General features: G+C 36.7%; 2 protein-coding genes across 2 annotated transcripts in view; both read right to left on the minus strand.

Moving 5' to 3' along the window:
- The window catches only part of CARPA (Carbonic anhydrase-related protein A), a 136,129-nt gene that overhangs the window by 48,276 nt on the left and 69,982 nt on the right, over positions 1-17,871 (minus strand). The window contains exon 3 of the mRNA XM_072297627.1: positions 903-1,039. Within this exon, the coding sequence (XP_072153728.1) occupies positions 903-1,039 (137 nt within the window). The remainder of the gene's footprint in view (positions 1-902; positions 1,040-17,871) is intronic.
- On the minus strand, positions 5,240-9,987 carry LOC140224174 (ATP-dependent DNA helicase pif1-like). The gene is made up of 2 exons (XM_072297626.1): positions 9,177-9,987; positions 5,240-8,729 (listed from the first exon to the last, which is right to left on the minus strand). Exon 2 carries the CDS (start codon positions 8,603-8,605, stop codon positions 6,986-6,988), a length of 1,620 nt encoding a protein of 539 aa, XP_072153727.1. The 5' UTR covers positions 8,606-8,729; positions 9,177-9,987; the 3' UTR covers positions 5,240-6,985.

Below are 17,871 nucleotides of genomic sequence, written 5' to 3' on the forward strand. Positions count from 1 at the left end.
CGCCAAAAAAAAAATAAAAAATAAAAATAAAAACCCTTACGAGTATGTCCGTACCGTATCCCTGACCAAAATAGCTTCTTAGTATAAGGTCACTATTACGGATTATTTTTTACTGCCAATAACCGGAAATCTTTTTACATTCTTTTTCAGGAATCGATTCCGAAAGTTACTGGGTGAAATCACCTTGGTAGTGACGACTTACGCCCTCCAACCAAAAACCAATTCAATGGACCAGTAGACAAGGTGCAGATTTAAGCATTCAATATAAACTTATCTCTTAGCCAAGGACACAATAAAATTCGTGCGACGAAAATTACATAAATCAACTCCTAACTAAGAAATCTACGTTTTTATTTTACATTGGTTACGGGAATTTTGAATTACACGCTCACAAGAAAAACAATGGTCTATTTGAATCAAACAGCGCAATACTCCGGTTTTGGCAAGCTTCTTTAATAGAGCAATGTTCTTCTCCCCCCCACCTTGAGCTGTTTAAAGTGTTAACAACGGGAACACGTGAGCCGAAGCACCGAAATCGAGGATGTCATCATACCGCAGAGAATTTTCGGTAAGATTTAGTAAGCTATTTGCTGCACGCAGACATTAGTTTTTTTCATGAGCGGGAGATTTGAATTCACGCATCAAAGAACGTCAAATATCTTACAAATAGTTAGGAATCGATTTTAGTAATTTTCGTTGCACGAATCGTGTTGTGCGTGATACGTTGGTTAAGACACATACATCAGAATGCTTAAATTCGTACCTCATCTACTGGTCCATTACAGTTTATGTACTCCTGAATTGTCACAGAAAACTAAGATCCCTCAAATTATGAAACCAGTAATCTTAATTTTTATAAGTTTTTATGCCTTTCATTATGGTGAGATTAAGAGTTGCCTTACCTTAGTTTTATCAATATCTACATGGCGGAGGAAAGGGTCAAATAGAAGTTTTTGAGGCTCCACGTTGATGGGTGACTGCCTCCTACCCTTATTACATAGACTCCATTCTGGATTTATTCTGCCCCAGTACTGTGGACCTGAAACAAAGTATCAATGTTTATCATTGATTTCAGAGACAATATCGCCGATTGCTGACATTTTGGAAAACGTCAACACGGATGGTTATGAAATGTTCTAGACACATGAGCCAACCGATCAACCAATGAAATCAACAGTAAAACGAAGGAGGTGACCATCTGTGCAAGCTACACTTACGTGGATACTAAGGACCGAATGGTATACATTCATAATCGTTCTTTCCATAAGAAAACTGTGCGTTTTGAGCGCGCCCGGGCGCCCGCTAGCGGGTGCGCTTTTTGCGGACGTTGTTGGCCCCCCGCTGTACAGTTCGACCAGGCGCCATTTTCTCAATGGCGCCAACGGGTTTGGCTTTAAGTTTATTTTTGTCACCTTCGCCTGTTACATTGTTAAATTTTTTGGTCATTCTCTCATTTAAAGATCCTCATCTTCAAACAATTCACGATTGCATAACTGTTTGTTAACAGTTACTTGTGTATGTATAAGCCGCTTTTACGGCGCGCTAGGGCGTTCTGCGACACAGCTACATAAAATTTTTAAACAGTATACTTGGAGACTTTTCAAATTAAGACATGAGTGACTTGAAGACGCCACGACGTCTCTGCCTCATTTCTTATTGGTCTGATTTAATGTGTGATCAAGATGGCCGTCATAGACTTTATCTTGTCTTTTGAATGCATCTTATTTTTTCACAGTTTCAAATGGGAATATATCGATGGTCGATCATTCACGTCTCGCCATTGGTTATATTGTTGAATATCGCTCATGGATCGTAAAAATTGTCCTTTCAATGTCATTAAAAATACCTTATTCTTAATCAAGATGTAATTTATATTGGGGCTTGCGTAAGGAAAATTGCTGTTTAAGGACCGACTATGAATGCGGCCAAAATAGGTTGAGGGAAAAGTCTACCCACTTCTTAAACTTTTGATAATGCAAAATTCTTCACAATAGAGAATTTCTGGGTCAACTAATAGCCGATTATAAGTATACCGGCCATTGAGGGGGAGACTCGCAAAAGTTTGACAGAGATACTCAAGTTTTCATACTGAATTCTGTATAACTTTATTAATTACTATTCAAATGAAGTGCACGGATTTATTAAAAGGAGTTTATGATGAAAATAAGCCGCTGCGTCAAGATATATTTTTATTTTAAGGGATACTTCTCGAAGGGTCTCAGCGGCGGAACGTAGGTTGACAGTCAAGATTAATGTGCTCTTCCAATGAGAGGCCGATAAAGCGGTGACAAGTTAACTCTTCTTGAAATTCACTTCTTTTGAAGCTAACAGCTCATGAAGCCGGCTGGCGAATGTTTTCCCGCGCTGCGCGAGAAATTATCGCCAGTCTTCCTCCCGCACGAGTCCCGAGATGGAAAAGAGAATATGAAATACACTTCAGAAATTTATTATCTTTTCGTCGCGATTATAAAAAAAGTTTCAATTATTCATGTAATGTTAGGTAATAATGATAATAAACCCGTGATTTTTCGAGCACCAACAGCCTTTTTATGACCAAGACAGTTTTGCAGTTAATTCAGTTAGACTATTGAGTGTGGATTTTCTATAATTCAAGAGTAAATTTTGAGCCTGTCAATCGTCCAAGTTTTTAATCTCATAACCGGAGTTAAATTTTTAAATACTATGCTTCGATTTTAATTCTCTCTTGTCTAAAGATGATTCGAAATTATTGTAATTCAAAAATTGACTGCGTAAATCCGCGATCACATATCTCGTTTTCGGTGTCTGAAAGTCTCCGCATCTGTGTTATTTTTTAAAGGAGAAAAAATTGACATCATTCCTTTAAATTTTTGCAGAATTTTCCTCGCACAGAGAAGAAAAATCACGGCAGTTTAAGAGAATTGCCATTGAGTGGTTTTCCGTTTTAAAAATATAAGTACAACAGGGAGTTTGCGACGTCGCAAACCGAGTTATGTGATTGCCGACTTACACCATCGAAATGTTGTCTTGTGCGTTGTAGATTGAAGATGGACTGGCAATTCGGCGACGGCGCAGAGATACAACTATTCGTGCTTGATGGATGTCCGTATTGCGTCTGCAAAATTGAAGGCGCGTTGGCGCGAGGTGTGAACTCGCTGTGCACCGCACTATTCTGCCAATAAAGTGTCGCTTCGATTCGGGAGAAAAGTCCTATGTGTGTTTTTTTTTCTTTGGGGTCTAAATGGACGTATTTCTATCAAAGAGAACTATGTGCAGGTGGGAAAGATGGGGTATGTTCGTTAGTCGAGGGCCGTAAGAGTGAACGGGAATTATAAAGAGCCAGTGACGAAGCCGCCGCCGCGGTCTCCCGCCTCGATCGTCTCTAACTCATGAGCCCTCTCCACAACGCTCTATAGACACGCCCATGGCTCATACACTGTGCCCATAGTTCCGTTTGACAGAATAAAAAATCCCACTTTTCCAATTATAAGGTAAGTTACAGGAAAGGAGCCACCAGTGTCAGCAGCTCCGGTCCAGCTTGCCCGCGGCCACCGATTTTAAAAATTCGGGCTCAAGACCAACGTTCGATTTAATCAAATTTAATATACAGGGTGATCCAGAGTTGAACAGCCAGACTGCACTGCCGTGCTAAAGAGAAACGCCGCATGAACATTCGAGAGTTGCCAAATTTCCTCTCAGAAAATAGTGATTGTTGAAGAAAGCTATGGATATTTTCCCCTAATATATTCAGGAACTTCGGGTGATAATGCGTACAAAATTATCTAAAAACTAGAAGGAAAATATTCATAAGTTTACCAGGAAATCCGTGTTTCATCAAAGGAAATTTCTAATTTTGTCGTCTTTCGGTGATACAAAAGACAGCACCTTAAATTAGTCGAGTTAAGAGAGAAACCAAACACACAATTTGGCCGGGAACGGCGCGACTTAGGGAGAAATGATGACGAGGACTTGAGCTGAAAAGGAGAAGCTCTCCGCTCGGCAATCGGCATGTAACACATAGTAGCGCCTACAAGACTGTACGAATACTTCACGCATTGCGCCAAACACAGTGCGGTCAGCGTGAAACGCATAGCTCCTACAAGACTGCTTGAATACTTCACGCATTGCGCTAAACACGCTGCGGTCGGCGCGGCGGCGGAAGTTAAAATCATTCCACCAAATTTTAAGTTTGTTCTTTCATAAATTTTTCGTTGATTTCTTATGAATGGAAGGCTTTGTCCATTAGAGATAGGTTTACGAAACTTGACTTTCGCGAAAAGTTCCGTGACCTTTTGCTAGTAGTGTTGACAGGGCTTTCCCAAAAAATGTGTTCAACACGAGTAAACGCGTCTTATGCACCCCTCCCCCGCTGGCACGTTCACGATGGTTTTTATTGATGTTTCAAAACGAATGAGAAGGGGGCGGCAAAATACGGGCGGCCCATGGGCGGCAAGTAGGAAAATCCGGCCCTGCTTGTGTATATGGTTCATATATCATCGCCCAGTAGCTAATGGATGTCATGGTCTTGCAAAGCCACTATCACTCTAATTCTTTGTCACCATACTCGATAATCTTAGATAATGTTTTTGGATATGTAAAGAACACATTCAGCATAAAAAACCTTCCATGGGCGATTTTTAACATGGTTAAATGCTCGATTAAATATCCCACGAGACATTGAATATAACACTTGAAATTCACGAACCAACAGGTTAGGAGGGAAAAATGAGTTGTTGTTCCCGAAAACAACTTTCATTGGTTGGTTGAAACCCCTTCATACAACTGCCGAGTTCGGTGATGCAAAGGAGTTGACATAAAAATAGTGGAAAAATCCATGTTTGTTATTTACCCGATGTTAATTCTATGATACATACATTAGATGCTGTTTTCTGAGAAAACTATACTTTGATATGGATTATTTTTATTCTTTATAAACCTCCCGACTCATCTTTCTGATGGAAAATATATTTCTTTCCGTTCAAAAGCGAGTGTAAAGGACTGAGATAAATAACAACCCTACCTAATCCGGATCAAATGTATTTTTCCTAAGTTGGTTACTTTGGATATTTATTAGTTCCACATGAACTCGCCAGAAAGCAGTAAAAAATGTTTTTGAGTAAATCTGATGTCTCTTGAGGTGTACAAAAAAAGATATATGGTCAAGAAATTAATTTAGCGGTCACAAAGGGTTAAAAAATCCAATCCCTCCATCGTCAAAAGAGAAAATAAGATCTAAACAAAAAAGTAGACCCGAAATTATCTTACGCTTTTAGATTTATTTTTATTTCATTACTAGAGGGCTCCGCCCCCTGGCCGCTCCGCGGCCCAACCCCCTCGTATATTCTGTCAATTCGTTATGAAAATATCACTTAATTTTTTTTAATTTACATTATTCTCGTAAATTGTATTAATATTAATACTGCTGAAGTTCTGTTAAGTGCTTATTCATTCAAAAGATCATCTTCAATTTAGCTAAAAACTTACTTCAATTAAGGTTGGAGTTTTAAAAAAAGGTGAATAATCAGTTTGAAACGGTTTATATGGGATAAAATAAAATGGATGGAAAGCAAATAGGATAGAATATAATATAATATAAACGAAATATAATAGGTTTGTCATTAATAAAACGGGATGTATTTATATTAACCTTGATAAAAGGCCACAGGTCGGTTTGATATTTAAATTAAAGAGTGGCGGTGATGCGTAACAATTTTTGGATTTGCTGCTGCAATTCCCGAGTAGTAGTGATCGCCATAAATTGCGATTTAATCGGAGAATATATCGCGATTTTATCGACGTCGCGATTTATTGCAATATTATCGGATAAAAAAATCGCGATTTTATCGACGGCGAATCATCGCAATATTATCGGGAGAAAAATCGCGATAAATTGCAATAAAATCGCGATTTTATCGAACGCGATTTTATAGAGATAAAATTGCAATAAATTGCAATTTTTCATCAACGCCTACTAACGCATGAATGACGCTTATGAAACATGTTTCTATGCCGCCGCCGCTGCCGTTTTTACCAAGGTCCGTTGGTAACTTTACCATCTCTTTTTTTTATCAATCATTGGTAATGTTAGAAAGGCAGACCGGTATTTTTACTGATTTTTCCAGGTAAGAATACCACTTTTATTCGTAATCAATTCCCGGTAACTTAATTTACCATTTTATCTCTGTAATTCTACCACAGGCGATAAAAAATATCGGCGTTTTTACCAAGGTCCATCGATATCTTTGCCATCTCACTATTCTTGGTAATTTTACAAAGACAGAATGATGAGATTACCAGTAGAACCTCATTTTACCAACCGTATTTCATAAAGTACAGTACGTATTTCATAAAGTACAGAGGAGGGAAAATAAAAAAAAAAAAAAAAATCCAATGAAAACTCGGTGTCAGTCAACGCAATGTAAAAAGTTGTAAGGTTGCGAAGCGCCGATCCATCTACATAGAGGCAATTCGCACTTGGGAATCATGTTGCGGCCATAGCCTAATGGAAAAGTGTTGGCCTACCACCGTGGCGACTGAGGCGATAATCGCTCATATGTTGATGATCCTAGCGATTTTATCACCGGTAAAATCGACCGGTAAACGTGATGGACGCACGGAGAACGCCCAGAGTTAACGCCAGGGGATGAAACCCCTTGGGGACGTGATGGTACAATTTTTTATCTACCAATATTATTTTTATTATTTTTATTTTATCGGCGATAAAATCGCAATTTTTCCGTTGAAAAATGCTACTTGGGTTGGGTGATTTAATTTTACCGTGAATAATATTGGTAGATAAAAAATTGTACCATCAAGTCTCCAAGGGGTTTCATCCCCTGGCGTTAACTCTGGGCGTTCTCCGTGCGTCCATCACGTTTAGTGAAATTATAATTTTAAGTTATATACATAATAAAAAAAGGTTTGTTCATAGGGACAAAATTAATTGTTTTTAAGATAATAAGTACATTTTGCATTCCTCAATTTAAACAGTAGAAAATATACAAAGTTAATGCAGAACTTCTTGATAAACAATGTTCATTGCTGTGTTTTTATTTTTGTCGTCATCAAAATTAATGATTTTTATTTTTAAACCCTCTTTAGTCCTACATCTAGACAATGCTACATACAGTTGCCCGTGAGCGAACATTGGTCTTTCTTTATCTATAAAAATTCCCACTCTGTCAAACGATTGCCCTTGGCTTTTACTAATAGTCATAGCAAAAGCTAATCTAACGGGGAATTGTTTCCTATTCAAAACAAAAGGTAGGTTCGTTTGTTCTTTTGTGTTAAGTGTAATTTTTGGTAGTGAAACTATTTTTCCTTTTTTTTCTCCGGTTAAAATTGAGCAATGCAAAATGTATTTATTTATTTTTAAGACAATTAATCTTGTCCCATTGCACAATCCATCCTCGATACAAATGTTGCGTAGTAACATAACCACAGCTCCTTCTTTTAACTTCAAATTTTGACTTGGCATTCCTGAAGGGTTCAGTGAAGCTAAGTATTCTGGTTGATATCTCAGAGTTAACTCGTCTTGGTCTGTCAGGTCTCCGTCCACTGCAGTTGCCCAACTGAATCCTTCACTCACAATTGTTTCTCCTTCCATTTTTGAGAGTACTTCTTCATTCAATCTGTCAACTTCACAATTTCTGGATGCAAGAAGTATTGATGTTTTTAATGTTTCTTCGTTATATTCTTTAAAAATGCTATCAACAATGTTTTCATTACATATCATTTCTGATGGGAATTCAACTATTTCTTTCTTTCCATTTCCGATTTGTAGCAGCCATTCACTGAATTCTTCGTTGTTTGCTCTCATATTTTTTTTCAAGTGGAAGATTTTGAAATGTTTCCATAAAGGAGAGCTTATTAAAGCTGATTTGACTATTTGATTTCTGCTTCCTTTCTTTACTACTGGCAATAATTGTCTGAAATCTCCGCCTAGGCAAACTGCTTTTCCTCCGAATGGATCATTGTTTCTCATTAAATCTTGCAAGGTTACGTTCACTATTTGAAAAGCTGTTGACAATATCATTGAAGCCTCATCCCATATTATAAAATCAACTTCTGTTAATATTTGTTTTAATGCTGTTGTAAGTTTTGCCGGTTTAATGTCGTTTTCGGATGTCATCTGAAGTGGCAATTTAAAAACCCTGTGAGCTGTTTTTCCACCAGGAAGTAAAATTGCAGCTATTCCAGTCCATGCTATACATAATACTTTTTTATTATTATGTTTTAAGTGGTGATAGAGTGCTCTGTACAAGAATGTTTTTCCTGTTCCCCCTGGCCCGTCGATGAAGAACCTGTTTGTATTGTCGGTTTTCATTATACTTTTTGAAATTTCTGTAAAAATTTCTCTTTGCTCTTCATTCAAATTATCTATCATTCCATGAGCTATTCTGCCATGATCTGTGTTATCTATTCCGTCATCGAAATAATTTTGTGAAATTTTGTCAATATTTATTCCGAAATCCTTTAAGCTTTTCTCTTCACCGTTTAACTTTTGTTCTATTTCTGAAATTGCATTACTTTCATTACTATCTTCGTATAGATAATTCTTGAATTTTTCCCAAAGTCTTTTTCCATTGATGTTTTCTGAAGTTAAAAGAATAAAATTTGGGATCATTATTCAGTTCTAAATCATCATCAGTCAATTCAATGAGAGATCCTTTGTCGAAAACCAATTGAAGTTCCTTATTGTATCTATGTTTTTGAATACGAAATTTCGAAAATTTATAACAGAGCTGTTCCTAAAACAAATAAAGGGAAAATGAAGAAAATTATAGTTCAGAAAAAAGCATAAGTTTAGCTTCAGGTATAAATGATGCATTTATATACTTTCTAAAAGCGTTAAAAAAAATTAGAAGAATTCGAAGATAAGATTTTAGAATGAGTTTCAAATGAGCCACTTTTTTCTGATCTCATATTCAAACTTACAATTCAAAATTTAAAATTATGCATTTTTTGGAACAAAAAAGTTAACACTGAAAACAATTTCAACAGAATCTTATCTTCGCATACCTATACTAAATAAAAAATTTATACATTTTTTCAGAATCAATTCCAAGAAAAATTAAAATAACTTTCCATAACATTTTTTAGTAAATAGTTCTTCAGCTAATTAAAATTGACATATAAAAATGGAATTAGAGAAAGAGAAAATAAAGTAAGAGGTTAATACATAAATAAGTACATACCTGAATAATTTGATGGAATCCCTTCTCAAACGAAATACAATTTATTGTGGCAGATTCATCTTGTAAATTGAAAAAGAAAAACTCGACCGAACCAGATTTTGAAACTTTCACTTGTGATTTTGAAATTACCTTACATTTAATTTGGATATTATAAGCATACTCATTTAAATCTTTAATTTTTTTGAAAGAAGACATTCCGAAATTTTTTTTAATTTTGTTTTTTGAAGGTTAAAACTGAAAAACCAAGTGGTGAAAAATACTCAGCTGTTTTTCATCACATGATAATGAAGTAATGCAACTGATAATGAAAAATAAGTCGCAAAGATAGGAGAAAAGAATTGTAATGAAATACATACAATTATTAATGATCAAAAATTAAATTCATATAATTTCGAACAGTAGAGAAATAGGAAGATTCGTAATTTTTTGTATAAATGGGGAAATTTGGGGGAATTTGGAATCGATAAATGCGGTTATCGAAACGTGCGATTATCGATACATGCGATTTGTTGTGTTTGATTGTGTTTCATGGTGTGTTTGATGTGTTTGATTGTGTTTCATGATGTGTTTGTTGTGTTTGATGTGTTTGATTGTGTTTCATGATGTGTTTGTTGTGTTTGATGTGTTTGATTGTGTTTCATGATGTATTTGTTGTGTTTAATGTGTTTGATTGTGTTTCATGATGTGTTTGTTGTGTTTGATGTGTTTTAGGTGTATCATGATGTGTATATTGCGTTTTACGTGTTTCATGATGTGTTTGATGTGTTTGCTATGTTTCATGATGCATTTGATGTGTTTTATCCCGGTTCCTTAACATCACTGAAAAAAATGAGTTAGCGTCAGATGACTAAAAATGGTTTCTATACACTAACCCAAATTGTGTGATTTGGACACACATGATTTTTGGTTTCTGTACACTAACCACTATTAGTGCTGGAAACTAATTCCGCTACTCTAATTCGCATTCGGTAGGGTTGGGTCAACCTAACCTCAAAACTGAGAGAGGAGAAAACGGCTTAGCGAATGATAACTGGACAATACTTTCAGGAAAAGAAGATTTCTTAAAAGATGAGAGGTAAAAATCAACTGACCGGTTCCAAATGAACGACAGAGGAAAGGAATATCCCATAGGTATGTGCAAGTAGACAGAATTATCCTTTAGAGAGACACACACTCACACATGAAACGGTAGCGAATGTTCACACTGAATAAACATATCTCGTCCGAACACTTGAGATATTCTTTTGAAATTACGGGAGAACACGAACTATAGAAGTAAGCAGTAAGTTCACAGATTTTCGTAAAATATAAACTGAACGCGGAACGCTTTAATCGCAATTTAATATAGAAGATTGACGACTCCAACGAATATCATGCTTGTTTACGTTTTGAATCGAACAGACGATTTCTAACCTTAACAGGTTTATTTATGTTGCTTTCGAACGTTTTCAAGAAAGAGAGGACACTATAAATCATACCGGGAGTATTTACATTGTCAAACGAGCCCGAAATTTCACATTTTAATTGATTTTCACGAGCTGACGCGATTGAGGCTGTTGTACCGACGCCACTTTTTCGAAACTAAATAAATGTAACGGACAATGTGGCAGTTAGTGTTGAGGGCGAATTAGTTTGACCCGAAGGTGAATTTGTCTTACCACAGCGCTAATTTTACAGCTAGTGCTGTTTTCCAATTCTGGTTCGCGCTCTAGTAAAGTCAAGTCAGCGTATGAAGCGAATTGATTGGTGCTTCAGTACAATAAATTAGTTCTGAAGCCTAATTTTGATTCTACTTGGCGAGAACTTACCAAATTAGTTCTCAACGCTAACTACTTTTTTTTCAGTGATAGTTACATCCACTATTATAAATGACTATACTGTATAGGTAAAATTACTGCATATTATCCCGGTCACTCTGAAGAAATCCCGTTTTATCCCAGTCATTACTGCTTTAGAACAAACGATGTATCGAAGATCGATACACAAAGATCGATATCCTTCCTGTTATACCGGTTTATTAATATAGGTACATCCCGTTTTATCGATGACTATCCTGTATAGGTAAAATTCCTCCCTTTTATCCCGGTTATTATGAAGAAATCCCGTTTTATCCCAGTCATTACTGCTTTAGAACAAAACGATGTATCGAAGATCGATACACAATGATCGATATCCTTCCTGTTATCCCGGTTTATTAATATAGGTACATCCCGTTCATCCATGACTATCCTGTATAGGAGGTAAAATTCCTCCCTTTTATCCCGGTTATTATGAAGAAATCCCGTTTTATCCCAGTCAATACTGCTTTAGAACAAACGATGTATCGAAGATCGATACACAAAGATCGATATCCTTCCTGTTATCCCGGTTTATTAATATAGGTACATCCCGTTCATCCATGACTATCCTGTATAGGTAAAATTCCTCCCTTTTATCCCGGTTATTATGAAGAAATCCCGTTTTATCCCAGTCAATACTGCTTTAGAACAAACGATGTATCGAAGATCGATACACAAAGATCGATATCCTTCCTGTTATCCCGGTTTATTAATATAGGTACATCCCGTTCATCCATGACTCTCCTGTATAGGATGTAAAATTCCTCCCTTTTATCCCGGTTATTATGAAGAAATCCCGTTTTATATCCCAGTCAATACTGCTTTAGAACAAACGATGTATCGAAGATCGATACACAAAGATCGATATCCTTCCTGTTTTCCCGGTTTATTAATATAGGTACATCCCGTTTATCCATGACTATCCTGTATAGGTAAAATTCCTCCCTTTTATCCCGGTTATTATGAAGAAATCCCGTTTTATCCCAGTCAATACTGCTTTAGAACAAACGATGTATCGAAGATCGATACACAAAGATCGATATCCTTCCTGTTATCCCGGTTTATTAATATAGGTACATCCCGTTCATCCATGACTATCCTGTATAGGTAAAATTCCTCCCTTTTATCCCGGTTATTATGAAGAAATCCCGTTTTATCCCAGTCAATACTGCTTTAGAACAAACGATGTATCGAAGATCGATACACAAAGATCGATATCCTTCCTGTTATCCCGGTTTATTAATATAGGTACATCCCGTTCATCCATGACTATCCTGTATAGGTAAAATTCCTCCCTTTTATCCCGGTTATTATGAAGAAATCCCGTTTTATCCCAGTCAATACTGCTTTAGAACAAACGATGTATCGAAATCGATACACAAAGATCGATATCCTTCCTGTTTTCCCGGTTTCTTAATATAGGTACATCCCGTTCATCCATGACTATCCTGTATAGGAGGTAAAATTACTCCCTTTTATCCTGGTTATTAGAAGAAATACATCCCATTTTTATACCTGTCTACCTATCAATAATTCCTTTACGGAAGAATACATTTAAATTTCCCGGGGATTTTCAATGACGTTTTCTGATTGGTTAATGAAAGACCAATGAGAATGCGAAATGACACGGGCGTACACACAAAAAAGGCCTTATTTTTTTTTACTATAGTAAGATAGAGGGCTCCGCCCCCTGGCCGCTTTGCGGCCCAACCCCCTCGTATATTCTGTCAATTCGTTATGAAAATATCACTTAATTTTTTTTAATTTACATTATTCTCGTAAATTGTATTAATATTAATACTGCTGAAGTTCTGTTAAGTGCTTATTCATTCAAAAGATCATCTTCAATTTAGCTAAAAACTTACTTCAATTAAGGTTGGAGTTTTAAAAAAAGGTGAATAATCAGTTTGAAACGGTTTATATGGGATAAAATAAAATGGATGGAAAGCAAATAGGATAGAATATAATATAATATAAACGAAATATAATAGGTTTGTCATTAATAAAACGGGATGTATTTATATTAACCTTGATAAAAGGCCACAGGTCGGTTTGATATTTAAATTAAAGAGTGGCGGTGATGCGTAACAATTTTTGGATTTGCTGCTGCAATTCCCGAGTAGTAGTGATCGCCATAAATTGCGATTTAATCGGAGAATATATCGGAGAATATATATATAAATGGGGAAATTTGGGGGAATTTGGAATCGATAAATGCGGTTATCGAAACGTGCGATTATCGATACATGCGATTTGTTGTGTTTGATTGTGTTTCATGGTGTGTTTGATGTGTTTGATTGTGTTTCATGATGTGTTTGTTGTGTTTGATGTGTTTGATTGTGTTTCATGATGTGTTTGTTGTGTTTGATGTGTTTTAGGTGTATCATGATGTGTATATTAATATAGGTACATCCCGTTCATCCATGACTATCCTGTAAAGGTAAAATTCCTCCCTTTTATCCCGGTTATTATGAAGAAATCCCGTTTTATCCCAGTCAATACTGCTTTAGAACAAACGATGTATCGAAGATCGATACACAAAGATCGATATCCTTCCTGTTATCCCGGTTTATTAATATAGGTACATCCCGTTCATCCATGACTATCCTGTATAGGTAAAATTCCTCCCTTTTATCCCGGTTATTATGAAGAAATCCCGTTTTATCCCAGTCAATACTGCTTTAGAACAAACGATGTATCGAAGATCGATACACAAAGATCGATATCCTTCCTGTTATCCCGGTTTATTAATATAGGTACATCCCGTTCATCCATGACTATCCTGTATAGGTAAAATTCCTCCCTTTTATCCCGGTTATTATGAAGAAATCCCGTTTTATCCCAGTCAATACTGCTTTAGAACAAACGATGTATCGAAGATCGATACACAAAGATCGATATCCTTCCTGTTATCCCGGTTTATTAATATAGGTACATCCCGTTCATCCATGACTATCCTGTATAGGTAAAATTCCTCCCTTTTATCCCGGTTATTATGAAGAAATCCCGTTTTATCCCAGTCAATACTGCTTTAGAACAAACGATGTATCGAAGATCGATACACAAAGATCGATATCCTTCCTGTTATCCCGGTTTATTAATATAGGTACATCCCGTTCATCCATGACTATCCTGTATAGGTAAAATTCCTCCCTTTTATCCCGGTTATTATGAAGAAATCCCGTTTTATCCCAGTCAATACTGCTTTAGAAACAAACGATGTATCGAAGATCGATACACAAAGATCGATATCCTTCCTGTTATCCCGGTTTATTAATATAGGTACATCCCGTTCATCCATGACTATCCTGTATAGGTAAAATTCCTCCCTTTTATCCCGGTTATTATGAAGAAATCCCGTTTTATCCCAGTCAATACTGCTTTAGAACAAACGATGTATCGAAGATCGATACACAAAGATCGATATCCTTCCTGTTATCCCGGTTTATTAATATAGGTACATCCCGTTCATCCATGACTATCCTGTATAGGTAAAATTCCTCCCTTTTATCCCGGTTATTATGAAGAAATCCCGTTTTATATCCCAGTCAATACTGCTTTAGAACAAACGATGTATCGAAGATCGATACACAAAGATCGATATCCTTCCTGTTATCCCGGTTTATTAATATAGGTACATCCCGTTCATCCATGACTATCCTGTATAGGTAAAATTCCTCCCTTTTATCCCGGTTATTATGAAGAAATCCCGTTTTATCCCAGTCAATACTGCTTTAGAACAAACGATGTATCGAAGATCGATACACAAAGATCGATATCCTTCCTGTTATCCCGGTTTATTAATATAGGTACATCCCGTTCATCCATGACTATCCTGTATAGGTAAAATTCCTCCCTTTTATCCCGGTTATTATGAAGAAATCCCGTTTTATCCCAGTCAATACAGCTTTAGAACAAACGATGTATCGAAGATCGATACACAAAGATCGATATCCTTCCTGTTTTCCCGGTTTCTTAATATAGGTACATCCCGTTCATCCATGACTATCCTGTATAGGTAAAATTCCTCCCTTTTATCCCGGTTATTATGAAGAAATCCCGTTTTATCCCAGTCAATACTGCTTTAGAACAAACGATGTATCGAAGATCGATACACAAAGATCGATATCCTTCCTGTTATCCCGGTTTATTAATATAGGTACATCCCGTTCATCCATGACTATCCTGTATAGGTAAAATTCCTCCCTTTTATCACGGTTATTATGAAGAAATCCCGTTTTATCCCAGTCAATACAGCTTTAGAACAAACGATGTATCGAATATCGATACACAAAGATCGATATCCTTCCTGTTATCCCGGTTTATTAATATAGGTACATCCCGTTCATCCATGACTATCCTGTATAGGTAAAATTCCTCCCTTTTATCCCGGTTATTATGAAGAAATCCCGTTTTATCCCAGTCAATACTGCTTTAGAACAAACGATGTATCGAAGATCGATACACAAAGATCGATATCCTTCCTGTTATCCCGGTTTATTAATATAGGTACATCCCGTTCATCCATGACTCTCCTGTATAGGTGTAAAATTCCTCCCTTTTATCCCGGTTATTATGAAGAAATCCCGTTTTATCCCAGTCAATACTGCTTTAGAACAAACGATGTATCGAATATCGATACACAATGATCGATATCCTTCCTGTTATCCCGGTTTATTAATATAGGTACATCCCGTTCATCCATGACTATCCTGTATAGGTAAAATTCCTCCCTTTTATCCCGGTTATTATGAAGAAATCCCGTTTTATCCCAGTCAATACTGCTTTAGAACAAACGATGTATCGAAGATCGATACACAAAGATCGATATCCTTCCTGTTATCCCGGTTTATTAATATAGGTACATCCCGTTCATCCATGACTATCCTGTATAGGTAAAATTCCTCCCTTTTATCCCGGTTATTATGAAGAAATCCCGTTTTATCCCAGTCAATACTGCTTTAGAACAAACGATGTATCGAAGATCGATACACAAAGATCGATATCCTTCCTGTTATCCCGGTTTATTAATATAGGTACATCCCGTTCATCCATGACTATCCTGTATAGGTAAAATTCCTCCCTTTTATCCCGGTTATTATGAAGAAATCCCGTTTTATCCCAGTCAATACAGCTTTAGAACAAACGATGTATCGAATATCGATACACAAAGATCGATATCCTTCCTGTTATCCCGGTTTATTAATATAGGTACATCCCGTTCATCCATGACTATCCTGTATAGGTAATAATCCTCCCTTTTATCCTGGTTATTAGAAGAAATACATCCCATTTTTATACCTGTCTACCTATCAATAATTCCTTTACGGAAGAATACATTTAAATTTCCCGGGGATTTTCAATGACGTTTTCTGATTGGTTAATGAAAGACCAATGAGAATGCGAAATGACACGGACGTACACACAAAAAAGGCCTTATTTTTTTTTACTATAGTAAGATTTATTATGGTATGGTATAAGCCGAATGCGGCTCGATTTTGAGGTCTTTATTTTCGAGATATCAAAAAGGATCGACACTTTTCACTCGCCTTTAAGTTGAGACTAAAAATATAAACGATTAAGAAAATAATAAAGATATTGACGGCTGATAAGAAATCAGAGGGCCTCACTAGAGGGAGGTATAGGAAGCCATCGCCAAGTTGCGGTTGTGAGGAAGGCATGACATTATTAAATTTTGTTGAATATATGAGCACCTTATTAGAGGGTTTAATTGCACCGCAAACGCGAGACAGTGGAAAATATTCGATTACTTGACGCAGCAAGACACATATTGCAAGTGTATGGCTTGCGACGTTGCCACGACTCAGGTAGATTTTAACGCTTTTAACTTGAGGATTATTAAAATAATGGAAAAATACTTCCAAAATTGTCCTTGATCCAGCCAGAATGGCTCTTATCTCCTAGAACTCGAGGCTCCATATTTTCCTCTTTATAAAATAATTCCGATTCTAAAATTGTTAAGAGAAGACACGCAATTACCTTCACTAGAAAAAACACCGTCATCCTATGGTTACACGTTGTAATAGCAACCGGAAGTACACAGTAAAACCTGAATTTTTGTATATTTATTGATAAGCACAGTTCTAGCACTATTACAAGCTTAGTAGGTTTACCGCGTTCGTAGTAAAATTACGGTGGGCGTGATAGATTCACTATTCATAGAATTTATCATAATCACCAAAATCTACGGTTCAAATCTACCGTATGTGATATTTCGTGTGTGTAAACGTTGAATAACCGGCTTAGTTTTTCCCCGGGTGTCTACCAGGAAAGGCTGGCCAAAAAAGGCCGTTAGCAGTACTTTTTCAGTACTTTCTCAAAAAGTTTAGTACCTCCTCAGAAGAAAAAACCAGTACTTTTCTAGTGCTCCTATGTGACGGAATGCGAGAAATTTTGAAAATTTAGAAATCACGAGCGAATCGTGACGAAAATAATGTGGCCTCAAAATTCGAAGATTTTGAAGATCAACCGACTGCACAATCGCGATCTAGCAGACAAATTTCACTAATAATCAATGCGCAAGGATTCGCATACTTTTGAGGTTGTCTTAAAAAATCAGCGCGGGATATGCGAAAAATTCCGCATTTTTTGGCGGAATTTCCATACTTTTTCGGTACGTCCTTAAAAAACTCAGTGCTCAAGACTTGAAGACACCCTGTACCCCAGTGTGCATGTAGCTGGAAGTGATGAATCATTAGGATGGATTTGGCAAGAGTGCGGAATTTGAGGGAGGGGGGGGGGGGCGGACGTTCACGCAGAGCAGAGCCTAGTCACGCTTCCTCGTTTAGGTAGCTTCAACGTTGCTTTAATCTAAATTCTCGTTGACTCGACTTGCG

This window comes from Bemisia tabaci, chromosome 3 (assembly GCF_918797505.1).
Source record: "Bemisia tabaci chromosome 3, PGI_BMITA_v3".
Lineage (NCBI taxonomy): Eukaryota > Metazoa > Arthropoda > Insecta > Hemiptera > Aleyrodidae > Bemisia > Bemisia tabaci.

Bases quoted from the DNA above. Each gene is read 5' to 3' on its own strand.
- LOC140224174 (XM_072297626.1), bottom strand. From the start codon at position 8,605: ATGATCCCAAATTTTATTCTTTTAACTTCAGAAAACATCAATGGAAAA.